Source organism: Oryzias latipes, chromosome 5 (assembly GCF_053564925.1).
Source record: "Oryzias latipes strain Hd-rR chromosome 5, Olatipes_Hd-rR_3.1".
Taxonomy (NCBI): domain Eukaryota; kingdom Metazoa; phylum Chordata; class Actinopteri; order Beloniformes; family Adrianichthyidae; genus Oryzias; species Oryzias latipes.
In genome coordinates this window covers 13,616,922-13,641,465 of record NC_136241.1, presented here as the reverse complement: position 1 = coordinate 13,641,465, position 24,544 = coordinate 13,616,922, and the positions used below count along the sequence as shown (strand labels likewise).

At 40.2% G+C, this 24,544-nt stretch overlaps 1 protein-coding gene across 5 annotated transcripts in view; it reads right to left on the bottom strand.

The window, feature by feature from the left end:
* Window positions 1-16,426, bottom strand: part of tox2 (TOX high mobility group box family member 2) — a 109,593-nt gene extending 93,167 nt beyond the window's left edge. For 4 of the 5 annotated variants that reach the window (XM_011474914.4, XM_020703201.3, XM_011474913.4 and 1 more), the window contains exon 1: window positions 15,820-16,420. In XM_011474914.4, coding sequence (XP_011473216.1) covers window positions 15,820-15,912 — 93 coding nt within the window. In that variant the 5' untranslated portion in view covers window positions 15,913-16,420. Of the gene's footprint in view, window positions 1-15,819 lie in introns of all 5 variants that reach the window. The other variant, XM_011474912.4, reaches the window with a different exon arrangement.
* Window positions 16,427-24,544: the final 8,118 nt, after the last annotated feature.

The following is a 24,544-nucleotide window of genomic DNA, read 5'->3' as shown; positions in this document are numbered from 1 at the left end:
CCAAGGAGGAAGTTCTCTCTCATTATTTTAATTAAAATGAGTTTTCTGTAGTTGAAGGAGCAATAAAATCCTGGGATTTTCTGAGGAAGGTTTGCATGCTTTGCAGAGAGACTGCAGGAGGGGAAAACAGGCTATTTGAGGTGAAAGTTTTTTTTGCTTTTTTTTTTTTTAACAGATTTCAAAGAATAAATGCTGTGCACGGTGGTGTCATAAAAGACTGTGATTTGTGCTGCAGTGTTGTGCTTTATATAAACGAATACATGAATGCATGATAAGAGGCCGAAATGAGCCAAGGAAGGCGCACTGAGCAAATCCCCCAAAGGGAGGAAAAATTATTCGGAGCAGAGAGGACACAATGCATAATAATAACAAAACCGCAAAGAAAAACTTTCTTTTTTACCCTCTTTATTTCAAATCTTTGCTTTAAGTGTGGAAAGAAAACTTTTAGGGTTGAACTAAGCGCCCTTTAGTGGTAAAGGCCGTATCCCTCAGACACTACGTACATTTTGCTTATATTTCCTGGATAAAAATTGGTCATACGTGTATATATGTGAATTATGTTAATCATTATGTTAATTTTGTACAGAAATGACCCACCTTAATACCACAGAAGTACAAATAAGCCACGCAGAGAACATGTAAATACATGTAGAACATGAACTGCGTGATTATGGCACTGTTTATACACAATTCATTAGTGATTTGCGCGTCTAATTTGTCGATTTAATGAGTTATTTGCACCATATGCATAATATTAAAGTTGTACATCGGTGGTACATACGTGAATAGTCTGTTAGACATATGTGGAATGGCCGTGGGAAGCCACACATTTGAGTATGCATCTCACAAAAATCACAAACAATTGCATAAAATGTACGTAATAATTGCGTATAAACTATGAAAAATATGAGTAAACTGCGTAATTCTCAACTGACCAAAAATGTTTTAAAAAGCTCAAAACTGAATTCACGTAAAGACCCATCGGCTGAAACCCTCGACGGATATCTGCATCAACAAACGCAAGAAATACTTAGTACTCACGTACATCACATGTGACAATAAAGTCCGACATTTTATACGTGGAAAACGCGTGTAGTGGCTGTGCGACACAGACTTAAGACAAGCACGTCTGACATCCATCTGCTGAGCAGAGTTTTACCTTTGACATGTTTGTAACACTTACATGTCTGGCCTTCTTTTCCGACACACATGGTGTTGTTTGTGTCCTATTTGAACCAAATACTGTCTAACACGTGCACTCGTGCTCACCAGTGTTTGAATTAACTATGATTATTCAGCCTGTAAGAATCCCATTTTTGAAGCCCAGACAATAATTCAGTATCAGGGGGTAATTCATTTTTGTATGGAGAGGCATTTGGCTGCTAAGATTGAATCATCAGCCCTTGTTTCATTTTCCATGTAATTAAATCAGCCATTGAAAAAAAAGTATGTAAGCTGGCATGCAATTTAGGGAAAATTAGCATTTTTAATCACAGTACATTACTTTAATAACTCAATAAATCTGCGGCAGCTGGAGCATCCAAGAATGTTGTCACAGCTACTTAGCTCTGCATTTGCAACTAATACAAGCTGATGAGAATCATCCTGAGGGAGGGAGAGAATAAAAGGGAATTAGGGAGAAGAGGGGGGGTGGGGGAATCCAGCCGAGACAGAGAGGATGAGAATTCTGGAGGATTGAAACAAAAGCATAACAGGTGAGAGACAGGGCTGAACGAAGCGCGGAAGGAAGACATATGTATTGCCTCTGTGCTTGGCACTGAAAGGGGCTTGGCACTTGTCTCCCCTCTTCCAGCTATTAACAGTTAATCCCCAATTAGCTCATCCATCACCTCTGTCATGCATGAGACTTGTTTACCACTTGGGCTGCATTGTTGCTTAGCTTGATTTGTACAGCTTGGCTGTGGTTTCCAAAAACACCAGAATAACCTCACATGTTAAAGTCACACAATGATCATTTTTGGTCTACTGTTAAATTGTTCCAAATTAATAACGAGTATGATGATTTTAGCCAAAATAAAAAAGTTGTTTTCTAGGACATAGTTTCTGCAGAGCAGCAGTAGTTCATTCACTTGAGTTGTGGGAGCAACCTCGCCCCCACTTCCCATCATCCGTCTGTTTCTCTCCTGCTATCTTAAATCCCCTCACACTCCCAAGACAACAGTACCAGTGCAACAAAATTGGTAAACAAATTTGGAGCTATGCAGTCGTACCGTTTTGAGCCAGATTCCAGCTCAGACGAGGAAAACAAAGACGTACATGGATCTATTTGTCTACATGGATGCATCAAAATGGAGCAAAGCGGGGAGTAAAACTTTGAGCTTAATTTTCTCTAAATGTGTCCTTCATCATGAGAAAAAGAACATGTTAAAAACACCAAAAACACAATTTCTATCAGAGTGGGTCTTTAAAGCTACACTCACACTTCCAATAAAAAGGGCTTAGGGCTTTCTGGTTCAAAACCCTTGCATTTACACGTTGCTACTCATTTTTTAAGACCGTTTACAGGCTCTGTATGAAACACGCAGCCATTAAATGTGCGCTGAAAGTTAAACCAGGTTGATCTTTGACCAATCAGAGACTCGAATTTGATAGTGATGAATAGATGGAGTCCTTTTTGATTCATGGAAGTGCCAACCGTTTAAAAATCAATCGTGAGGGAGAAATCAATATGTGCTGTTTGTGTCCTGTGGGAATTCTATGAACCAAGCGAGAGAGATTTGCGAGATTTTATATCACTTAGCCTGTTCCAACTCTAGGGAGTGTGCATGCGCTAGAAAACAGTAGAGAAAGAACAAGAAGAAGCCCCTCCCTGCTTGTCCAGTGTGAACACCATGGACTAAACGTATGTCAAAGAACCCCAGTTTAGTTCTTGAACGCGTGTTAGATGCCCAGTGTCTCTGTTGCTTTATAGAACAACCTTAACTTGTTTGTAGGATTTCTCAAAATATGCTGTGACATTACAGCAGTTCCCCAATTAAAAACGAGGTCACAGCTTGTGGAGGTGATAAATTAGACATGCAGAAAATCACAAATATTTTCTTTTACCATTGTAACATTAAAGAAAAACCATGACAATTTGTTTCCTTTTGTGCCTCATTTCAATGTGAATCACATGCATACAAACCTTAGTTTACTGTTTAGGTGATTGTGATCTACAGGATGTGATCAAGGAAAACATGCTTGAGCTGTGAGTTTTCAGCTCATCTTCCTCTCCTCTTTGGACACCACCCTTTTGTTTTAGTCCAACTTGACTTTAGTTTCTCTCTTAGTGGTTTCAAACCAACCTCACTGCAGCCACAGATCACGTACGGCCTCTGCGTTTTCTAACAGCTTTCAGACTGTACTACGACAACATGTGCAGAGAATCTAAGCAATCATTGTAACTTTTGTTTTCCAAATGTGTCGGTAAAATATTAACTGTACATTACCCTCCCTTAGCAGCTCATATTGTTTCAACAACCTGTCATTTACTACGAAATCAACAAAGATAAGAACAGTGCTGTCGATGTAGAACAAGGCCCTCTTTTCTTCTGCAGGTGCACAAGTTCAAATGTGAAGAATCTGTCTGTTGTGAGCACGTGCAAACGGGAGACGGATACTTGGTTTGTTTGTGAGCAGTGTGTGTGATATACAGCTACATGTACAATATTCACTTCTTTTATTTTTGCATTCAAGTGTGCAGAATTGCTCAATTTCCCTCTTTGTATCTGACAGATAATGATCTCTCCCTCCATCTTTTCACCTTCAGCTTCCTCCTCAGCTATCTCTGGTCTGGTTTACAGATGCTTGCACAATGAAACCCAGAGAGAGTGTTTACAGCTTTATCATGAACCTCCTTCAATATGGATTCACAGCTACGTTCTGGAAAAAAAACACTACATTTGAAAGATCAAAAAGGAAGTGAGCAAAAACATTGCTCATTTTTAAATCAGATGCATGCTTCACGCTCACGTTGCTATGACTACACCCAAATAATGCAAACATGGCTGGACCCAATAAACCCAAGCTTATGAGTCCCTCACTAGTTAAAAAGCAGAGCATCTTCTCAGCTCCTTTCATAAATGCAGTTTCGAAGATCCCAAAAGTCAGAACTTTGGCACCGCCGACACAGGAGCAGTGGAAAAACAGAACCCTGGTTTCCCCTGTCAGTCATGTGACGGTCACTTAAGAGGCGCCCTGCAGAGCCTCAACTGATTTGTCAGAACCCATGCCAGGGAATGTGATGATAATGACCCAGCAGACTGATTTAGTGAGAATGACTTTACTAAACACCCCGAATCAATCTGTAGATCAGCCAGAACAGAGATCTCTCATGCCTGTCTTCCTCTTTGAGCTTGAAACTGTTTCATCAGAGGAAACTTTGAGATATTATTATTTCAGCCAATAGAATTTTGAAAATATGTATATACATTTTTGAAAAACTATATATTTGTGTCATCATTTTATTATTTAAATTCGACTTTTGGTGGTTTGTTGTTTTTTAAAGAAGCATCCTTTAACCATTTTTGGTCAAATAATAAATTGGTTTTTTTTTTAAGTTATTATTGTTAAAAAATAAGAAATGTGATAATAAAATGCATTTTACCCACCCTTCCCTATGTCCAATGGGATTACTTTTAAAATTCTGTGGAAATATACATTTTAAACACAGTCTAAAGCTTCCAACAAAAACCTGTACTGTATTTTCTGAGGCAACATTTGCTTTGCGCCATAAATCAAAATGCTCGGTTGCATCTCTTACATTTTCCAGCATGGTCTGATTTCTGTCAGAGAGGACAGAGAGGGCTTTAGAGGCATTCACGCACACTATACGCTGAGCAGCAGCTCTGCTCAGTTTAATATGTAGAGGCGGAGCGACGACTGCAGTTTACATGCGACTAAATATAAACATTATTACAAAGTCTGCCTCTGCAACGTGGCCTTGTGGTTTGTGATATGGCAAAGCCAGTGAAATGGCAGAGAAGCCAATCTACAGTTTATAACTCAACCCCACATCAATAACAGAAAAAAAACTGATTACAGTAAATCCATGGTTCAAAAGCTGCATACCTTTGAAATGTCAAAGGGGAAACCACAACGGATAACTCATCTCAGAAACTCATTTCAACTGCACACTGTAAGCTGTATTACAAATATTCAACAGCTTTCTGCCCCCTTCAGGTATTTTCCAGCAAAACACAAGACATTTTCATTTGAGTTGGGAAGAAAGAAATGCACTTTTTCACTGGCAAGCACCCAAACCAATTTAATTACATTCCAAATGGACACGATCCTCAATAGGAAACCAGCTTGAGTTGTGTGTCTTGAACTCCAACAGGCTGCTCGACTTTTTTTAAGTAATTGGAATCCTCCGACCTTGTTACTATCCAGAGCAGCAGGAAGTGCAACAAACCAGACCAATAAGAGACCAAAAGATCCGGCATAGAATGGCCACTTCCAAATCTTGATACCAGTTCTCTGAAGTTATTTATGAGGAATACGCCTGAAAGGATGCATTTCTCCCGCCAAAGACATGCTGACTGATGTCTGCACAAAATCCTGTGAGCGATCTGAGGTTTTTGATTCGTTCTCCTGGTTTCCAGCTGTTTCCGAAAAGCTCAAAAACAATTCACTTCAAGTGAGGATATTTATTCATGACATTCTGGGACACAATGCTTCTGCATCTGAAAGATATCACACTTTGCAGATGACGGCCTGCTGAGCCAAGAGGTGATATTTTCTCACAAAAAAGCAGAACTGCCGCAGTTAAAACACAAGCAACTTCAGATAACATGCCAGTTTGGTACAAAATTAAATAACTTATGAAGGTTTTTATTTTTTCAGCATTCTTGTGTAGTAATTAAATTTCCAATTTATATTCCAAGTCAGAGTTAAAACATCAGAAGATTCTTTAAAAGAGCTTGTTGGGCAATCATGTGAAGCCTGTCAAGATTTTTTTTTCTTTTCTAAAACCCTAAACTATAATCTTAAAGCGGTCCTCCCATTTACTTTGTGGGTAATTATGGGATGGCAGGAAAATGAATCGTCCGTCCACACTGGCAGCATGTCTGTGTACAAAACAACTCAGAAAAGGGTCTTGATTCGACCAGAGATCCCGGCAAGGTATCACTCATATACCACGCCATGCTTGCTTTAGGGAGTTTTTAAAACTGCAAATCTCTGAAAACAAACCAGGAGATCATTTAGGAGGTGATTTAAAGAAAATAAATGTAAATGATTTAAAATACAAAGTACTTTATCAACTTTTTGGAAGTCGTACACAACCGTTTGTCCTTTGCTCTCCCCCTGTGGCTGAATCTGTCTGAGGGCTGTGCCACATGCCAGCGCCTTTGTGTAAAAGATTAAGTGAAACCAGGAGTGCCAGCAATGCTGTGTTTGCACAGTCAACACACTCAAATTCAGCTGCACTCACACTCCACATACCAACATACTGAGGCCTGAAACACTGTAAACATCAAACTCCTTCACGCGTTGGGACACAAAAAATGAAGAAGCAAAGTCTGATTGAGTTTTTTGAATAATTACAGAGCATCATGACTTTTTATTAGTCATGAAGAGGGAAGCAAATATGGAGCAAAAATGTACAAGAAAGGAAATATCTGGAAAGTAAAATACAACTTTGGCAAAAATATAAACAAAGCCCAAAAGAGCCAAAGGGAATTTACTAGACGGAGGTATGGAGGGTCCAGAGGGGCTGTGGGTTTGTAGTAATAGGGAGGGGAGGCAGAGGAGTCTCACATTTAGACTTGATTCAAAGAGGCTCAGGCTATGTTCACAGCAGCCTCTGCTATGTCTGCAAAGTCTATGTAAATGAGCATATATGTGCGTTTTGGACCTCTGTGTTTAAAACTCTCACGGTCAAGAGTCTCCACTAAAGTTTCTACAACTGTTTTCGGACTCTGCGTACAAACTCAAAAAGTTGAATTTTGATCAATCAGGGTTAGTGACTAATAAGTACGGTCCTATTTGATTCACGGAAGCACCAATTGTTTAAAAATTGATCATGAATGAGACATGAATAATTGCTGTTTGTGTCTGGAATTACATGACACAACGTCTTTTATATTCCTGGTGCTATCTTGACCCCACTTGACCCCACTCCCAACATTAACGTGCCTTGGAGGCACTGTCTGAACCCCACTGGACAGTGCGCTAAACCTTTTTCTTCAATGATTTGTGATCTTCACTGATGGCCATGGTTTACATGAACTCTTCTCCACCTTTGTCATAGTAGGGATAACACGTCAATGTAAGGGTGGGGTCATCTGGACCCCACAAGATAGCACAAGGGATATATCAAAATTATTGACTGTATATGATAACTGGACTGAGTGACCCCTCCCCCCTCGTCTTCGAAACAGGAATTGCCTCTTGGTCCCAAAAACATGAAATCCCACAGAATTATTTTGAAAAAATAAACAGCTTAAGTGAATTTGTCTTTAGACAACGATAAATAAATGTAACTGTCTGAACATGCACATATATGTATCATAACCTTATAATGACACAGAGATCCCACTCAACCTTGAACATAATCTGTTGCTGCACAACATGAGAACATGTCTGTGGTCTGTGCTCACATGAACGCTTGTGCTTTTTATAAATGTATGCTATGACAGCACACATATGCTTGTTTATGCCCGCTGCACTGTGCATATGTCAAGCTGTAATTGTGTGTTCTGCATGCCCCTTGGACTTGGACTGTGGACCTGAACCAGCCATCTCCAGCTCTGTTTGCACAGGACGTGCAAACATGTTTGCCCAGGCTTGCGAGTCTTTCTTAATACACCCAACAGCTGCATTCTTTAACAGCTCAGACACAGTGTTTATCACTGTTTTTATACATCTATCGTATGGAATCTGTTGGACTGCAGCATCCTCTATGACCTTTTCCTCGGAGGTTCCCATCGGGAGGCATGGAGGAGGATTGCAGCGCTAACAGGAAAATAAATTCTTTGTGGTTTTTATACAATCTGTGTCAGTACCCACTGTTAGTCTACCTTGTCACACAACAAAAAGGGGAATCTCCAACATAATTTGCTTGGTGAGTGATTTGGATTCTAAACAGACCAAAGATTTCCATAGATGCTTTCTTTCAAAATCTGACGTGTCAAGGTGTCCCAAAATCACACCATAAATTCTTTCCTTCCTTTTTTTATTTGCTTTCTTCTCGTCAGACTTTTTAAAACATATTTTTTGGTCAAATTTGATAGGAAAAAAATGTCATCAGCATGTTAATCTAAAGCAACGTTCACAACGCCCTTGACAAGGCACGTTCAAGCACACTGCTTTCGAAGAAGTCTATTTAAATGCTCATAAATGCGGGTTTCGTCCTTCCGCATTCAAAACTCCTGTGTTCAAGTGTAGCTACGCAAATTCTTATACCGTTATTTGGCTACACGTGCAAAACATAAAGCCATTGAGCTCACGTTGCAGGTTAAACCAGGTTGGACTTTGACCAATCAGGGACTTGGATTTGGTAGTGAAGTCTGGATGGCGTCCCTTTTAACTCAAGTAGTATCATAAACAGTGTGAAAACTGATTATGAAGGAGAATTTGATCAAAGCGGTTTGTGCCCAGACGGAATTCTACAGCACTGAGTCATTCAGATATCAGAAAAGAGCTGTGAAAAAAAAGGCTGGACTTCAACAGTTTGCACCAAGCCTCTTCCAACTGTAGGTGGCAGACATGCGCTGGGAAACAGTTGCAAAAGAAGAAGAAGCCCCCTCCTGCATGTCCAGTGTGAACACCATATAGGCTAAACATGCATTAAAGTGATTAGTGAGTTTAGCTGCTCTGTGTGTCTGTGGCTTTAGAGAAACAGATCGAACGTATTGCTGTATGAGCTGTTAAATTTGTGCAGTGATGAATATGAAACAAAAAGTTGAAGTACCTGTTTTAATTACACATTTTTCATACAAATTTCCTTTTGGTGAACAATAGTTATGCTAATTCATGCTTCAAAGCCCGCTTTGCACAAATCTGCCATGGCTAGTAAGTGTTCTCCATCATCTCGTAGAATCACTTTGCACTATATTTATTTATGAGTGACGTGAAGCAATTACCCAAATGAAAATTCACTGTCTCGAAGCTTTTCTAGCACAAAAAAATAAATAAATCCATTTGTCCATTTTTTTATCTGCATGTTTATGTTGCAACATCAAAAAGGAGGAATAGGAACAATTACTGCGAATGATTTGGGACGCACACTTTACTGTCGGGATTCAAAAACTGTTGCAAAAAAAGATAAGTGCACACAACACACTTCCTGACCTACTGACTCCACCACATGCATGTGGATGAAGCTAAATGTTAGTAACTATAAGTTTACTGTTGCCAAAGGGGATCCGGAAAGAGAAGAAGAAAACAAAAATCAAGCTGCCTAAAAGAAAGTAAAAGCAGTTTGAACAGTAATATTTGACTGTATTGCTACAATGCGACGACAATGTGAAAAACGTCTTGTTACAAAGGATGCTTTAACATGCTAATCCCAAGAGAGGTACAGGGTTAGCGGGATAAACAGAGCCTCTTTTGTTTACATACTTTGCAAAAATGTCAAATCAGAAACATGCTGTAATATTTTTAGCCCAATCTGTGAATAAAAAGTTCATTTTTCTCCAAAGCTACTGTCAATAAGAAAGAAAAACCCACAGTCAATGCTTTTTTATGAGCAGACAAAACACTAAAAACATTTAAATAAACCAGATAAAGCAAATCTGTCTTTGCTGCACACACAAACACACACATTCTTCGGTAAAATCCATCAATCAGCATTTCATGGAGTTTGGGTTTGAACCACAGCAAATGCACTAAAACAATAAACCTCTGTCTTTCCAGTTTCTATCTGGACTGGAGCACATCTGGTGGCAAGGCTCATTTTCGTTTCGTCAATGCTGAATGACATTACAGACAACCGTGGGCTGACAAATAAAGAGCCCCTAAAAATCTCTCCCCAATTTGATTCTCCATCTTTCTCTTTTTCTCATTTTTTTCCTATCTTTATGCACACACTAGATCTACTTCCCCCTCCCTGCACTAACCAGCTAACCTCCACCAACCCATCCCCCATCCAATCAAGAAGTGAATTTAAAACAGGAAAACTGGGCTGTATAAAGGGGGTGGGGGTGTGTGGAAGGACTGGTTTGGTAGCCAGAATCAGGGCAAATTCCCCGACATTAAAAGAAAAGATAAAAGCCCTCGCACACCGAGCTTGACTTTACATGGGTCACAAGTGTAGGAAACCCTCAATGTACATCTGACCTGACAAGAGTCAAGCTCCAGTGAAGTATTTGGGTTTCAAGGAGCGATAATTAGGGTTAATGTGATTTAATGATGGGCATGAGCCAGGGCGGGGCTGTTCCCAGCTGCCATCAATGTCAGCTTTGGAATTACTCTGACACCTTGCAACGCTGGGATGTTTCACAATGGCTTAAGGTTTGGCGCACAAGCAGCCGTGCAGCATTTCGTAACACAGTTGCAGGGTGACAGATTACATTTGGATAAGCGCACCACAGTTACTGAGGCCGGAGTCAATCATAAAACACACAGAGAAGAGCTGGGGGGAAAAAACAAAAAAAAAAGCTGTCCTGATTCAGTTCAGTCGTCACAAGAACCCTCTGCTTCTCCGACCCCCGTCACAAAACGGCCAGACAGCTGGTTCCACATGCAGCAGGTTTATTAGCTCAGCTAAAAGCCCACAAAGCTAAATCGGGGTCAGGCAGGGAAGGGTCAATGGGAGCATCAGAGATGAAACAGGAGTAGTCGGCATCCAGGCGAGATTCAGGGCAAGCAAACAGGTTCAGAAAATCAGAAGATCACCTCTGGATATTAACGCTCAGTAATGCAGGCCTAGAGGCACAAACAATACTTTGCAGTGAGTGAGGCTCAGTACAGTGCTTAATTGTACTGAGTGATTGCAAATGAGAGTCAGGTGTTCAGCATCCAGGAACTGTGCACTGGGGTTGCTGGGAGATGAAGTGCATGCAGAACTCTGGAGATGGTTCCTGCCGATGACCAGAGGGGGAGACAGAGCACTAACTTCTGACAGCCCTCTAGTGATTATAACAAATCATGCAGGATCACCTATTGAGTCTATTTTAAGCCTCTTCATGACTTGTGACTATTTTTGACATGTTTGCCACCTCTGAGTCATGTCTGGTATATAGATCAGAGATAACAGAACCGTGCAGCCAAGTCACCTGCAGTTTCATGCAAACATCAAGTGAATCCTTATTGTAAGATCCACTCCGATCATCTTCAATCTATTTTAAAAGCATCCCCAGTGATCTTTTAATCATGATGATGCAGTTTTTTTGACTAAATCAACAAAACCTGTGTCGATTTCTGGATCAGTTTTGAGCCAGATGCCAGCTCAGATGAGGAAATAGAAGACGTCCATGGATCTATTGTCCAAAAAAGAATGCATCAGAATGGAGCAGGGAGCTTAGGGCCTGCCGATTGTAGCCTTTACACCACAAATAACCTTATTTTTAATCAGCTTTTTTTTGTCTGCTCCTGATTCACCACAGTTTGAATAAAGAAATACTTAAAAGCACCATTTTGAGCTTAATTTTCTTTATATGTGTCCTCCATCATGAGAAAATGCCACAAGAACATGTTAAAAACACCCAAAACATTTATTTTGATTATAGTGGGTCTTTAAATGAATATAACAAAATAATTGTTTTGTAAACTGAACATTTTCTTTCAAATTTCCAATGGAATGCCACATTAGTCCAGCTTTCCAGCAGTAGTAGTAATGTGGCTTAAAAATACACAACCAGATCATGAAGATAATTAAGATCTGCAAAAAATAAAAATCCTTTTTTCTTTTACAGCTGTCACCGTCCCCCTCATTCCTGCTATAAGGAACTGTTTAAACACCCAATACGATCCAGACTCCTCTGCTCCGAAGAAGAGCTACTTATCATTAAGTCAAAGACACAATCAGCCCCAGGCGATCCAGCTTCTCCGTTCAACCTTTTGACATTGCTGCTGGGAAGGTAAAGGAGAGCAAGTGAGACACAGAGAGGAAGACAAGTGCAGAGACTGAGCAGCTTGATTATGAACACTGTCAGGCCAGACTGATTCCCTTTTCTAATTGAAACTTTGTAGTGTTTTCCATTAAGATTGCTGATTTGTTAGGAGGTAACTGTCTAATTTGAACTGCACTGGACGTGTGTTTGAGTCCCGCATGGGTTAACATTTTTCCCCCAGTGAGAAGGGTTTGTAATATTGCAGCTCAGACTGCCCAGTCAGCAGAATGTTATGAATGGGCATAATGAAAAACCCCAAGTCCGGACTGCAGAACCAAGAATGCTTGCCTCTTTGTAATTAACATCTCTCTGTGTACAGAATGAGGTTCCACTAGAATAGCTCTCCTTTTTCGGTTTCTATTACGGTCCTGTTTCGACGAGAGCAAAAGAAAAAAATACATTCTGTGAATTCAAAATGGATTTTTTTTCCCCCCCTTTTTTTTCTTGCCTGTCCATACTTGGGATACTTTGAAGTATCCCATGACTAATACACTGATTTGGATAGCATTTGAAATGGAACAAACCACTGGAGAAGGGGTGGTACAGGCTCTGCAAAAAATAGCTTCATTGCTGTTTGAGTGGACGTGTGTCTGCTGCTTTTTCTCTTTCTTTTTGTTGCATTTTTGCACTCATGTACAAAAACAAAGTCAGGCATAAAAGAGACAAATGCAGGAAAACCTGGATCATTGTGCATATGAAGGTTATCCTAGCCATAAGTGACACAATTATTGCCTCTGGGTACACCATCACCAATTGTACAAGCTGGATGCAAAAACAATACAGTAGAGGCAGTCTGCAAACTGCCGGATTATAACCTACAAAGTATCTACAGCATAACTACATGAGAGGCTCTCTCTTGGGCACGATGCAGCTAGATACATGAGGGATACGGAGAAAGTGGTGCATCTACAGTAATTTATCCAACTTCATTGCACTGAACTGATTCTGCCTTAGGGCATGCACAAGTCATAATACATTTGACAAACAGTCTCCCACTAAAACAGGCATTTGCGAAGAAGTGCCCCTCAGCGCTGGTATACACAGCTGAGTGTACGGCGAGCAAATAAGCCTCCCACTCAGCGCGGAAAGATACAGAGAGGCTTCAAACAGATTAAGAGAAATCTTGGGCGAAAAGTAGAGATGAGTCACTGTGATTGTGCAAGTGCAGGACAATGCACGTTGGATGGAGTGGAAAGGAGAGCAACAGCGCCGAGGGGCTCCAGTGAAACACAAATCAGTTGTTTTTTTTTGTTTTTTGTCCCCCTGTGTTAGCCTTTTTCTGAAACGTGGATGCATGTAGATCTAGTCGATCTGCAGTAGAGTGTAAAAAAATGTGCTTTGACACCAGTTTTGTTTATGAATCAATTGATGTTCAAATATTGATAACTATGCATCTAAAGCTTTTCTTATTATTATTTAGAGTGATCTGGTTTGTTGTCAGATCAACATTTACCCACCCAAGTCATTATAGAAAAAGTACAAAAATACATAATTTGTCCAAAAACATATATAAATTTTGGCTTTTGAGTGTAAGATTTAAAAAATAAATAAACAACTATCTTTGCTGTTTACTGCGTTACTGCAAGCAAACCCTTACTTAAATTCACAGCACATTCATACATCCACAGTGTTCAATCATTCTGTCAGAGTGATCCATATTGCTGCCATGCATCAATCAACCATCAGCATGAATGTGGTCAATCAGCTAGAACCAGCTTCAGCTTGCACATTCTTAACATTCCTCATTATTAACCCCTTCAGGTCAGACAAAAGAGCGAGGGGCAGGTGGACACACTGTACATGTATTTCACAGCCACTTCAACAGTCCTATTTGAAAATACCTGTTTAGAGTTAGTACCAGTAGAACAGGATGCTTTGCAAAAAAAAAAAAAAAATCATATTGTGTTCACTTCCTATTCTGTGACGTATAATTTTACCACTTGTTTTCATGTTATGCTCATTTTCTTGACCTATGGTGTAAATAACAGCGTATGTGCCCCTGCTGGAGGCCTCTGTCGGGATGGTTTTAGACTTTGGTGCCTGCTCCTACCCCCACAGCGCACGTGCAGCCCCTTTTTTCTAGAAATAACGTGCCAATGGTGTCTGTGGAATGAAAGCAAACATAAGTCTCTCAACCTATAGGGCAGAATGCCTCTGACTGACGTGGCGCTCTTAACCTGCTCAGCGAGGTCAACAACATTCAGCCTGTTTTTGAAGTAAAACTGCTCTTAAGGTGTCCCGTAAAGTCTCTTTACCAAGTTACGACGTGACTGAGGAAAGGTACAGAGGAAGTAATGTGCTACTTTGCATATTAGTCACAGGTGTAGCAACAATATTGCCCTTGAAACAAAAAGTGACTAGCTTGTGAAACTAGTTGACATTTTGTTAATATCAGACGATTAGAACTTGCGGGTCAAAAGAAGACCCGGCTTTGTGCAGCTGCTTTTAAGTGTCACGTCTGCTCTAAAAGGGGGGTAAAACTGCTCCCATACCACTAAAAGCCTGACAAGATGTTTCATCGTAACACAGAATAATTTATGTTGCAGCAAATAATAAAAAATAAAAAAAAGCAATATTACAGATTATTTTAGATGGGAACTAGTCTACGCCAGTATTGACATCCAAACCTCTCCGGTTGGTGTTAATCCATGCAAATATATGTTTATTTGAGGTTTCTGCGTGTTTGAACAGGAGAGATTAACATTTCAAATATTGTACTCTTCTATAATTCTTCACTTAGCAGCCTGCTGGATTCTATCCAGGTACTCAGACGGAGAAGCTCATTTGCCCTGAGTGGTTACTGATAATTGTTTACTCCGGTTTTACCTTGACCACAACAAAGACAAAAGCCCTTATTGACTTTTACATTCTTGTTGCTCTGAGTTTGCCGTTACCTTTAATGCATACTAAAGATTTTCCCTGCAATGCAATAATGCTCACAACATAGATGTAGTGTGATGATCTATTCCTCAGGGTTAACTGAAGTAAATTAAGCAAATGAAACACTTGAACACACGCTAAACAAGAGTTACAGCCATCAAAGTGATGTTTAAATAACACGTTTTTGGCATAAGCTAGGAACTTTAATACTTTTTATATATATATAAAGGTAAAGTCCATGAGAGCTATAGCCTATGTTGGCACACAGCAGTGCAGGTTACCACATTTGGAGGAACATAACAAAAATTATGCTTTATTCTAAACAAAGAAAACTAAATTATTCCTATCTTAGCTCGTGTTTACCAGTAATATTTAGTCAAACTGCAATGTAAGGGATATGGTTAGTTTGGCCCTGACCGTCTCCAATTTGCGCACACCACACATTGGGGCGTTTAAGAAGCGAGGTCATTCATTTTTTGAAACAAACACAAACAATTTGGAGGTCTGAGTCCCGTCATTGAAGAACCCACTGCTACATGTGTCTGTCCGGAGTGGTTTAGAGGGGAAAAGCCTACAGCGGTGTGCGTAAGAGGTGCGCTCTGCCTCCGTTCGCAGGACAGCTATTGAACTGGACGCACCAGCAGAATCCTGCAAACCCTGGCTCCAGCGCACGCGCTAAGCAGGTGGCGTTGCAAACAAACGCAGGCGAGCCGCTTGAAAGTTGAATGACAACTTGCTGTTGGAGGTTTCGTGCGACCAACAGCCGCCCCGAAGGGAGTCAGAGTGCAGCAGCACATCACCATGATGACATGGTGGTGGCCATTGTGCGCGGTCGCAGCTGGCACGCGCCGGCGACTTTCACAAAGTAGAGAGAATTGTTTACCTTGTTGGAGTGGTAATAGTCCAAGCTGGAGTCAGTCGGTAACGTACATGAACCCACGCTTGCTGGGGGAGCTGGATAAAACCTGACGTCCATCTCAGAGTCCGTGAGACTGACGGCATGAAAGCGTAGCTCCAAAAAACCTGCGCGATTTTTCTCTCTCTCCTGCACACGCACGCACAGTCTCTCCCTCTCCTCCTGCTTTGAGAGTCGACCCGAACAAAATAAAATAAAACAAAAGTACTGCAAAAAAAAAAAGATGAAAACAAGCGGTTCTTATTTCTCTGCTGTTCCTGCTCTATCTGTGCGTTCGGCGCGGTGATGCTCCGCTGAAACTATCATCCCTATAAAGTTCAGTTGGGCTGAGGGATCAAGCAGACGACAGCTCCCTGCATGAGCAGGCGCAGAGTCAAAGCAGTACTAACGTCCCAGGCCGTATTTTGGGGGGATGGATCAGCGGGAAGAAGAGCTGCAGGAGCGGACTTGTCACCGGCTGCTTCCAAAAGCGCCCGTCCTCCGTTCCTGGTTTCCAGACGCGCAGCAGTTTTGTCATGTGGGAGCGCTCTCATGCATCCATGCGTTCCCGTCCACTCAACAGCTGCTCGAACGCGACCTCTGGTGGTCAGTGTGGGAGCTGCTGGGAAAACGGTCAGTAGCGTTTGGGGAGGTTTATATTTATTTATTTTAGACCAGAATAGATTTATTTATTTTCAAATATCCGTTCAATTATGTAATAAAAGTTTTGTGTAGTTGTCTCCAAGGTCCTTTAGTAGGAGTCCACTCAGATAACTATTCATTTACTCTTTGTTTACTCAAATTCTTTTCTTGCAACTATCCTAAACTTATCCCCCAAAAAGGGAAACATTCACCATGTACTTCTGCAACATAGGGGAAGCTTTACTGTTGTTGTTTTTTTCATTTTTCTACAGTAAAATGAATTGAATGCTGGAAAATAACACCAAAAATAAATGATCAAATAGGAAAAATAAAAATAAAATCCATCCCTCCGGGTAAATATACAAATAAATAAATAAAATGGGATTCTATTCTTCTGACAAATGAGGATATCAGGACTGAGTATATTTAAAATAACATCGTTTACTTTTATAAAGTAATTTGACTGGTAATTATTCACATACATTAAACATAAATAGTAAGGTGAACAACAATAGCAACTTTTGTATTGTAATATGTGGTCTGAGTGTATTATTTTGTAATATTTTGACTCCTTTTTTTTCCTAATTTAAAAAATGAGGTCTGAAAATTTTCATTCATTTTTTCATCTTCTAAACCAGTTTTGGGGTCACGGGGCTGCTGGAGCCTATCCTGGCCACACCCAGGGACATCCTGGATGGTCGCCAGTCTGTCGCAGTGCGTCTGAAAATTCTACATTATAGAAATAAATTTAAAAAAAAGATTTATTTCAATTCAGGTTATAGAGCAGGAAATCATACTGATGTCATCTCAAGGAACAAGGTGAAAAAACATCAAATCAAAACAAAATGTTCCATCTTTTGTAAAACTATTGAGGATGCTGTGTCAGGGCTGAAACAGGAAATTGTGGTTTGAATGGATTTAACGCCAAGGCGTCAGGCAATCAGAATTGTAAAATGTCAAATATTATCCTACAGGTTCTAAGTGCTCTTGAAAACAACCTTCTCTTGACTCGGCGTACATCCGAAACCTAACCCGAAACTCTTAGTCAAGAAGTGAAGAAGATTTGACTCAGCAGAACAGCCACCATCCCTAGACATGGTTCCCCGTGAACAGAAAGAGCAACCTCTTGTTCTGTGGTCAGAAAAGTCTATCATTCAGACTCATGCTGCATATTTCTCCACTTCAAACTCAATGGTTCCATGAGTTTGACTGGCCTGCCTGCAATCCATATCTGCCCTTTCTTGAAGGTGGGTGATGCATCTTGAAACCAGCAAGAAACCTGACAGCAGCAGGAAATCTGCAACCTTCTCAAATTTCTCAAGCGAGCTAAGACGACTTGACTTTTCAGTCCCAAAACGAGGAAAATTAAAGCCGTAAACGGTGTTGTGTGGCACGCAGGTGCTACCCACCCTCACCGCTCCTCCTTTGACCCGCCCAAACCGACTAAGTGGCTGCTGCCACTTAGTAAAAAAATAATAAATAAAATAATAAATAAAATAAATAATAAATAAAATAATAATAAAATAATAAATAAAATAATAACAAAAAAAAGTGGCAAACTGCACTTTTGGAAGCTCGCCACACTAATGCCATTAAAAATCTTCAACTCCTATATCCAATATTTTTTCCTCAAGTAGTTTCTCACTGATGGTCGAGAAGTTAGACGGGGATAGATCCGAATCCCTGGGAGGACTTTAAATTTGTCGAAGGACCTGAGGGTAATTTTTAAAAAAAATTCCGAACGGTGGCCTCTTCCCAAAGTTAACAAAAGGTCAACAAAAGGTTGGTTGTGGTCTTAGACCCAACCTTGTCCCATGTGTGTGAAATTTGTGTAGCTTGCTTAAACAAAAGTTTTCTTTAACCATAATCTGGGACAATGGAAAAAATTGCTTAATTTCACGCTTTGCTACAAAATTGTTGCCAAGCCGTACGCCGTGTGGCCATCCCATAACAACTTTAAAACCTCCTTTAGATATCTCTGATACTTGTTTTTTAGTTGCCTTAGTGGATTTTTGTTAGTCCTACTGAACTAAGTTTCTCTTGCTGTGATGTCATCACTTTTCTTTGGGAAGGGTGAGGGGGTCGTGGCACTGTTTTCAAATAGATCAGTGAGTCTTTGAGTGTGATGTGGTGGGGGGGCGAAGGTTTCCCTTAAAGGCGCAGGAAGAAAGGAAAACTGCAGTCTGGTGCGGGACAAAAATACAACAATATGGAGTCAATAACAGGGTGAGAGGTTTTCCATAAACACATTTTATCGTGGCGCACATCACTGCTAAAATGGGCCGCTCATTTAAGAACAATAGCTTACTCTTTTTTTTTTCTCTCCCAAGGTTGTGATTTAAAGAGACAGGAGCAAAAAGCAAGTGTTACAAATGGAGATGGAAGCTGATGCTTCTGCAGAAAAAAGGATTGCGTCATTTTTGAAAAATAAGAACTCAAAGCTTTTTTCTACATTACCATAACATTCAAATTAAGAATTTGGTAATGAGCACGGCTGGAACTCCTGAGAACACAAAAGGCCTTGACAGCAAAAGCAAAGCGATGCTTTATATTTTCATATCAATATGTGTTTTGGAATTCTTTTCATCATCCTGGGCATACAGTTAATGTCATGTATGATAAATGCTTTCACAAACGGAATCGGTACTGCCTGCAGCTATTTCGTAAATGTTTTTTATTCTCTTGCCTTTGATGCATGCCGGTTCGACGGAAGGCAACAGAAATCACGCTGGGAAAAGACTGGATAGCTTTGATAATAGACATCATAACTGTGCTCCTATTGGACCCTCAGTCATAAAGTCAAAACTGCATCCACTCACCTACTGTAGCACTCTCACAACGGGATGTACACACAAAACTGCAACACTACAACAACTTGTCCCACAAATGTTTATCCCACAGCTTTTATGACGGGGTGGATTAATATTTTTAGCTCAGGCATATGTGCTAATAAAGTTTCTCAAATGCCAGAATGCATGTTCACTTTACATTCCTATAAATGTTTATTTTATTTTTTTTTTTGGTTTCCTTTTCTCAACTTTGGGTGTTTCTGTGTTTGTGTTAGCCAGACTGCCATTCTCATCCCAGTGGGTGACTTGTTGGCCCCCCTCAGGACTGCGACTCTGTCATTGTGGCTATTACTCTGCATGGTGGCTCTGGCCATGGGGAGTAAGTCTGCTGTAATACCAGGCACAGATGGGTTGCACCGTAGGCTTGCTACTGCCGGTGTCCGCGATCAGCTGCAAGCTCAGGCTGTCCTGACTCCCAGCTCATAAGGTTAACTGTGACAAGGATGCTGAGTTCATCCCATTCTGTGTTGTCAGTGCTTTTGTCTGTGGGATTCCTCGTCTCTTCCTCTCACAGTTCTACTTGTTGGCCTATTCTATGCAAGAGCTGAAAATGTGGCAAAATGATCTTTTGTGGATTCCTAATGCACGAAAGAGAAGAATAAATCAATGGACACACAGGATTAAGTTAAATGTGTAGATAAAATTCAAAGTTTGGAAGAAGAACCAAAAAAAAAAAACACTGACTTTTGCCAAAACATTGGAGGGATGTCAGAACCTATGCAGTCTCTTAAAGAGCATTTCATCATGATTTGTCCTTTTATAGCAGTTAGTGTATTTCCATGTTAAGAGTCCCTGCATTTGTCAGGAAATGAAAGGAAAATACAAAATGCTATTTTCCATTAGGCCTCGTAACCCTGGTGCTGCTTTAATGATGTCACAATTTGCTGTTTTTATAACTTCCCTTGACCATAAGTGGCATAAGCGGTAATCAACTTTCCGTGTGTGCGCGAGGAGTTTACTGAAATGAACTCAACTCTCCTTTACACTGCCCTAGACAGGTCATTAAATGACAGAGCTGTATTTTATTTAAACTCCTTGGACTGTTCTAGAGAGAAAGAAAAGTGAAAAAATTGGGGGGTTTAACACAGAAAAGTTATCCACAAATGCCTCATGGAGCTCATGTGGACGCCTCTCGTCATAAGTAAACTGCAGAGTGGGATTCGACATACCTTAATGTCTACATTTAATATTTTTACCGTCAACCTTTTTGTTGTTTTTCAAACTTTATGGTGTTTTAATGACACCAGCTTAATGTGGCATTGAAAAATAAAAAATAATGACAAGACTTACACTTTAAACAACAAATTGCATTCAATAAAATGATTATACCATAAAACTACTGTTTATGCATCTTAATTTTTGCATCTCATTTGTTTTAAATCAAAAGTACCTACAGTCCAAATGACCTTATTCTGTTCTGTAGGCAAAAAACCCAAATATGACTAACAAACCACAGAAACACTATCAAACTTATGAGTTGGACATAAATAAGACTAACAACACCAACGGGGATAAAAAAGAGAAAATAAAGCCTGCGGTGGTAAAATCCACAGAGCTGAAAAGTCATGCTTCCATATAAATATCCTTTAAACGTGTTTCGCTGTTGTTGTTACTGTTTTGTTCCTCCACTATCTCCCTGCTATGCTCCATTCAAATGCATACACTTGCAGACAAATGGATCCATGTACGTCTTCATTTTTCTCCCCTGAGCTGGCACCTGCCTCAAAACTGTACATCGGGATTGCTCCGATATTGCTCGCCATTTTTGGCGCCAGGAAGGAGGGCTTACTCTTACCCAACAAATTTCTAACGAACTCCTGCTGCTCTGCAGAAACTATTTTCTGAAAATGACATACGTTTTTTTGACTTTGCCTAAAAACTTCATAATCATAACTAACCACCACTGGGAACGTTTTTAAAAAATAGATTAAAAGATCATCAGATTCGGACTTTAGTAGCAATCATAAACATGTATTAACTCAATAGATAATGATTTATGTGTCAAGATAAAAGTCTGACATGGTGCAGCTTTATTCCCCTAAACTCAGTTATTTGAAAAAATGGCCATTTGGATGGAACACAGTAAAGTGGGATTTTTGTTTTGTCCACCCAACAGGCAATCCAAATAAACCCAAAACTCAAAAACAAACGCACAAACATACAAAAAACACACAGTTAGTTGTGCACAAATGTGAACTTTCACAAAGTCAAAAAGCTGATGTGTTTTGTCTCTCCAATTTTATTTAGAAAATAGGGCGGGGGGGGGGGATTCAGACTACGCACAGGAATAAGACTTTCAATGACTTTAAATGAAAATGGTTTGCTATTGAAACCAGTCCCCAGTGGTCATTTCTGGAACTACAACATTTGGGACATCATTTGGCTGCAAATTCACAAATAGATTGATAACAGATAGAGAGATAAAGAAAGTTTATTAGTCCCAGTGGGCAAATCAGGTAGAACAGTTCTCCAGCATAGAACAGAGAAAAGAATACATGACAGAAACAACAAACATAGTACGAAATAAATAATTAAAATAAAAATTGCAGTAAAAATTGGAAAATAAATACACTCATTAAAAAAGGTGTTAATTAAAAGTTGATTATAAGACAGGTACTTTGTTGAGTGTAGCCACTCTGGTTGTGGAGGACTGATAGCAATACAGGAACATTTCCTGTGAGGACTGTTTGAAAAAAGTAAAGGCCCTTTCAAAATAGGTCAAAGCAGGTCAAAGCTAATAATCTGGTTCTATGACTCAATTATTAAGAGAAAAAAAAGTCTTTCAAATTAGTTAACTAGGACTCTAAAGCAGCAGCTACGGTCAATTATTTTAAAATCAGCAGAAGTATTTTTCAGTTCATAAGGAATGAACAAATATTGTTCATTAGAACTGAAAGGTTTTCGACACATACAATCTACCACACAATCATAAAAGTAATGGATGTAATGGAGCATGTTTATTATCATAAAGACAATCAAACAGCTTTGAATCATTTCTACAAGCCTTTTGAAGGGGAAAAGTCATCCTTTCATTGTCCTCCACAGGAGTACCACGGGATTTAGTACTTTGGATCCCATTTCTTTGTTTTGTACATAACTATTTTGAGCGAGTATACTCACAAGTATTCTGGTGTCACTACTTTATAATTAATTCAAAAATGTCTTATGCGTTTGTTATTGAAATAAATTTTTGACCCTAAAATCCCATATTCTTCCAAGTAGGAGGGATTAAGCTGTAAAAACAAAAAAAAAGAACACCATAGCAGGGGATTCCCTTTCTACCTTCAGGAGCTGCTGACACCACCTCACTTTTTTTTCTGTACAGCCACAAAATCTCATGATTGTCAGTTGCACTCCTTTAAGTGCTCTTTCCCTTCCTTGGGCTTTGATTAATTTTTGCGCTGCTGCTCTGGTGTTTGTCCTTGTGTAAATTCTGTTGGACAAAAAAAAACAAACAAACGTGACATACATGTAAAGATGCGCTTTAAATTATTAGTGAGCCTACGCACTTGCTTCAAAAGGAACGCAAAAATGAGTCCCAACATAAATAACTCAAGAAATGGGTTGAAGACATAACCCAAAAGTTCAAGAATTTCTGATATTTGTACAGATGACTGCCATACACTCAAATGTAACAAAAATATTACGTATCCATTTACACCTCTCAACAACATGGAGTGTTCAGGCACAAAGATGCAACTTGAAGGGTGCCTACAAAATACTAACTTATGTACACGCAACGGCCATTTTAGTAGGTACACCTTGGACCCCCTTTTGCATTCAGGACTGATTTAATCCTTGGTGGCGTAGATTAGGCAAGGTACTGGAAACATTCCTCAGAGAGTTTAGTCCATATTAACATGTTGGTGCAGATTTGTCAGCTGCACATCATTGATGCCAATCCCCCCATTCCACCACATCCCAAAGGTTCTCTATTGGGTTGAGATCTGGTGACTGTGGAGGCCATTTGAGTCCAGTCAACTCATTGTCATGTTCAAGAAACCAGTCTGAGATCATTCCAGCTTTAGGACATGGTTGCTTATCCTGCTGGGAGTAGACATCAGAAGATGGCACAATATGGTCATTAAGGGATGAACATGATCAGGAACAATACTCATAGCCCCTGCATGGGATGTACCACGGGACCATAACTGAAGTGGCTGATATCCAGAAGTCCTACCAATGGCTAGAAAGGGCTGGCCTACAGGACAGCACCGAAGCGCTCATCCTGGCCGCTCAGAAACAAGCCCTGAGCACCAGAGCGATAGAGCCTCAGATCTACTACAGACAAGACCCAAGGTGTAGGCTGTGCAAAGAGGCGCCTGAAACAATCCAGCACATAACTGCAGGGTGTAAGATGCTGGCAGGGCAAGCATACATGGAGCGCCACAATCAAGTGGCTGGAATAATATACAGGAACATGTGTGCAGAATATGGACTGGAAACCCCAAGGTCAAAATGGGAAACACCTCCGAAGGTTGTAGAGAATGAAAGGGCAAAGATCCTGTGGGACTTCCAGATCCAGACTGACAGGATGGTAATGGCGAACCAACCAGACATTGTGGTGGACAAAGAACAGAGGAAAGCCGTTGTGGTGGATGTGGCAGTGCCAAGCGATGGGAACATCAGGAAGAAGGAACACGAGAAACTGGAGAAATACCAGGGACTCAGAGAAGAACTGGAGAAAGCCTGGAAAGTGAAAGTGACACCTGGAAAGACCTCAGACCTCTCAGTCCAGAAAAGCGCAGTGCTAGGACCCGAGCTTGGAGGAGAAACCCCCCGCGGAGGGTGAGAGGGGTGTTTATTTATATATAAAAAAAATGCCCCTCTCATATATAAATCTGGCTACAAAATCTGGTGCATGAATCACAAAATGCTTGATTATTTTAATAACCGGCTCCACTAAGTTTCTATTGTTGCTGTTTGACTGGAACAGATCACGCAGTTTCAAACAGCCTCAACACTAAACATTTCAGGGGGGGGGGGGCTCTTCCTCCTCAGCATAAGAAATAACATATCAGGCTATTTTCTCATCTGTAACAAATAGACAGAGCAATTCAAGTGCTATTTGATGTCAGGGCAATGACAGCTTCAATTCCTCTCTATTTATGGGAAGTGAAGCAGTCAAGGTGCTGTTTTGTCAGAGGCAGAAGATTTCTGTTCTTCAACTTTTTGTGTAAAATATTTATGTGCATTCTGTGGTAAAACAGGTCAAAGCTTTC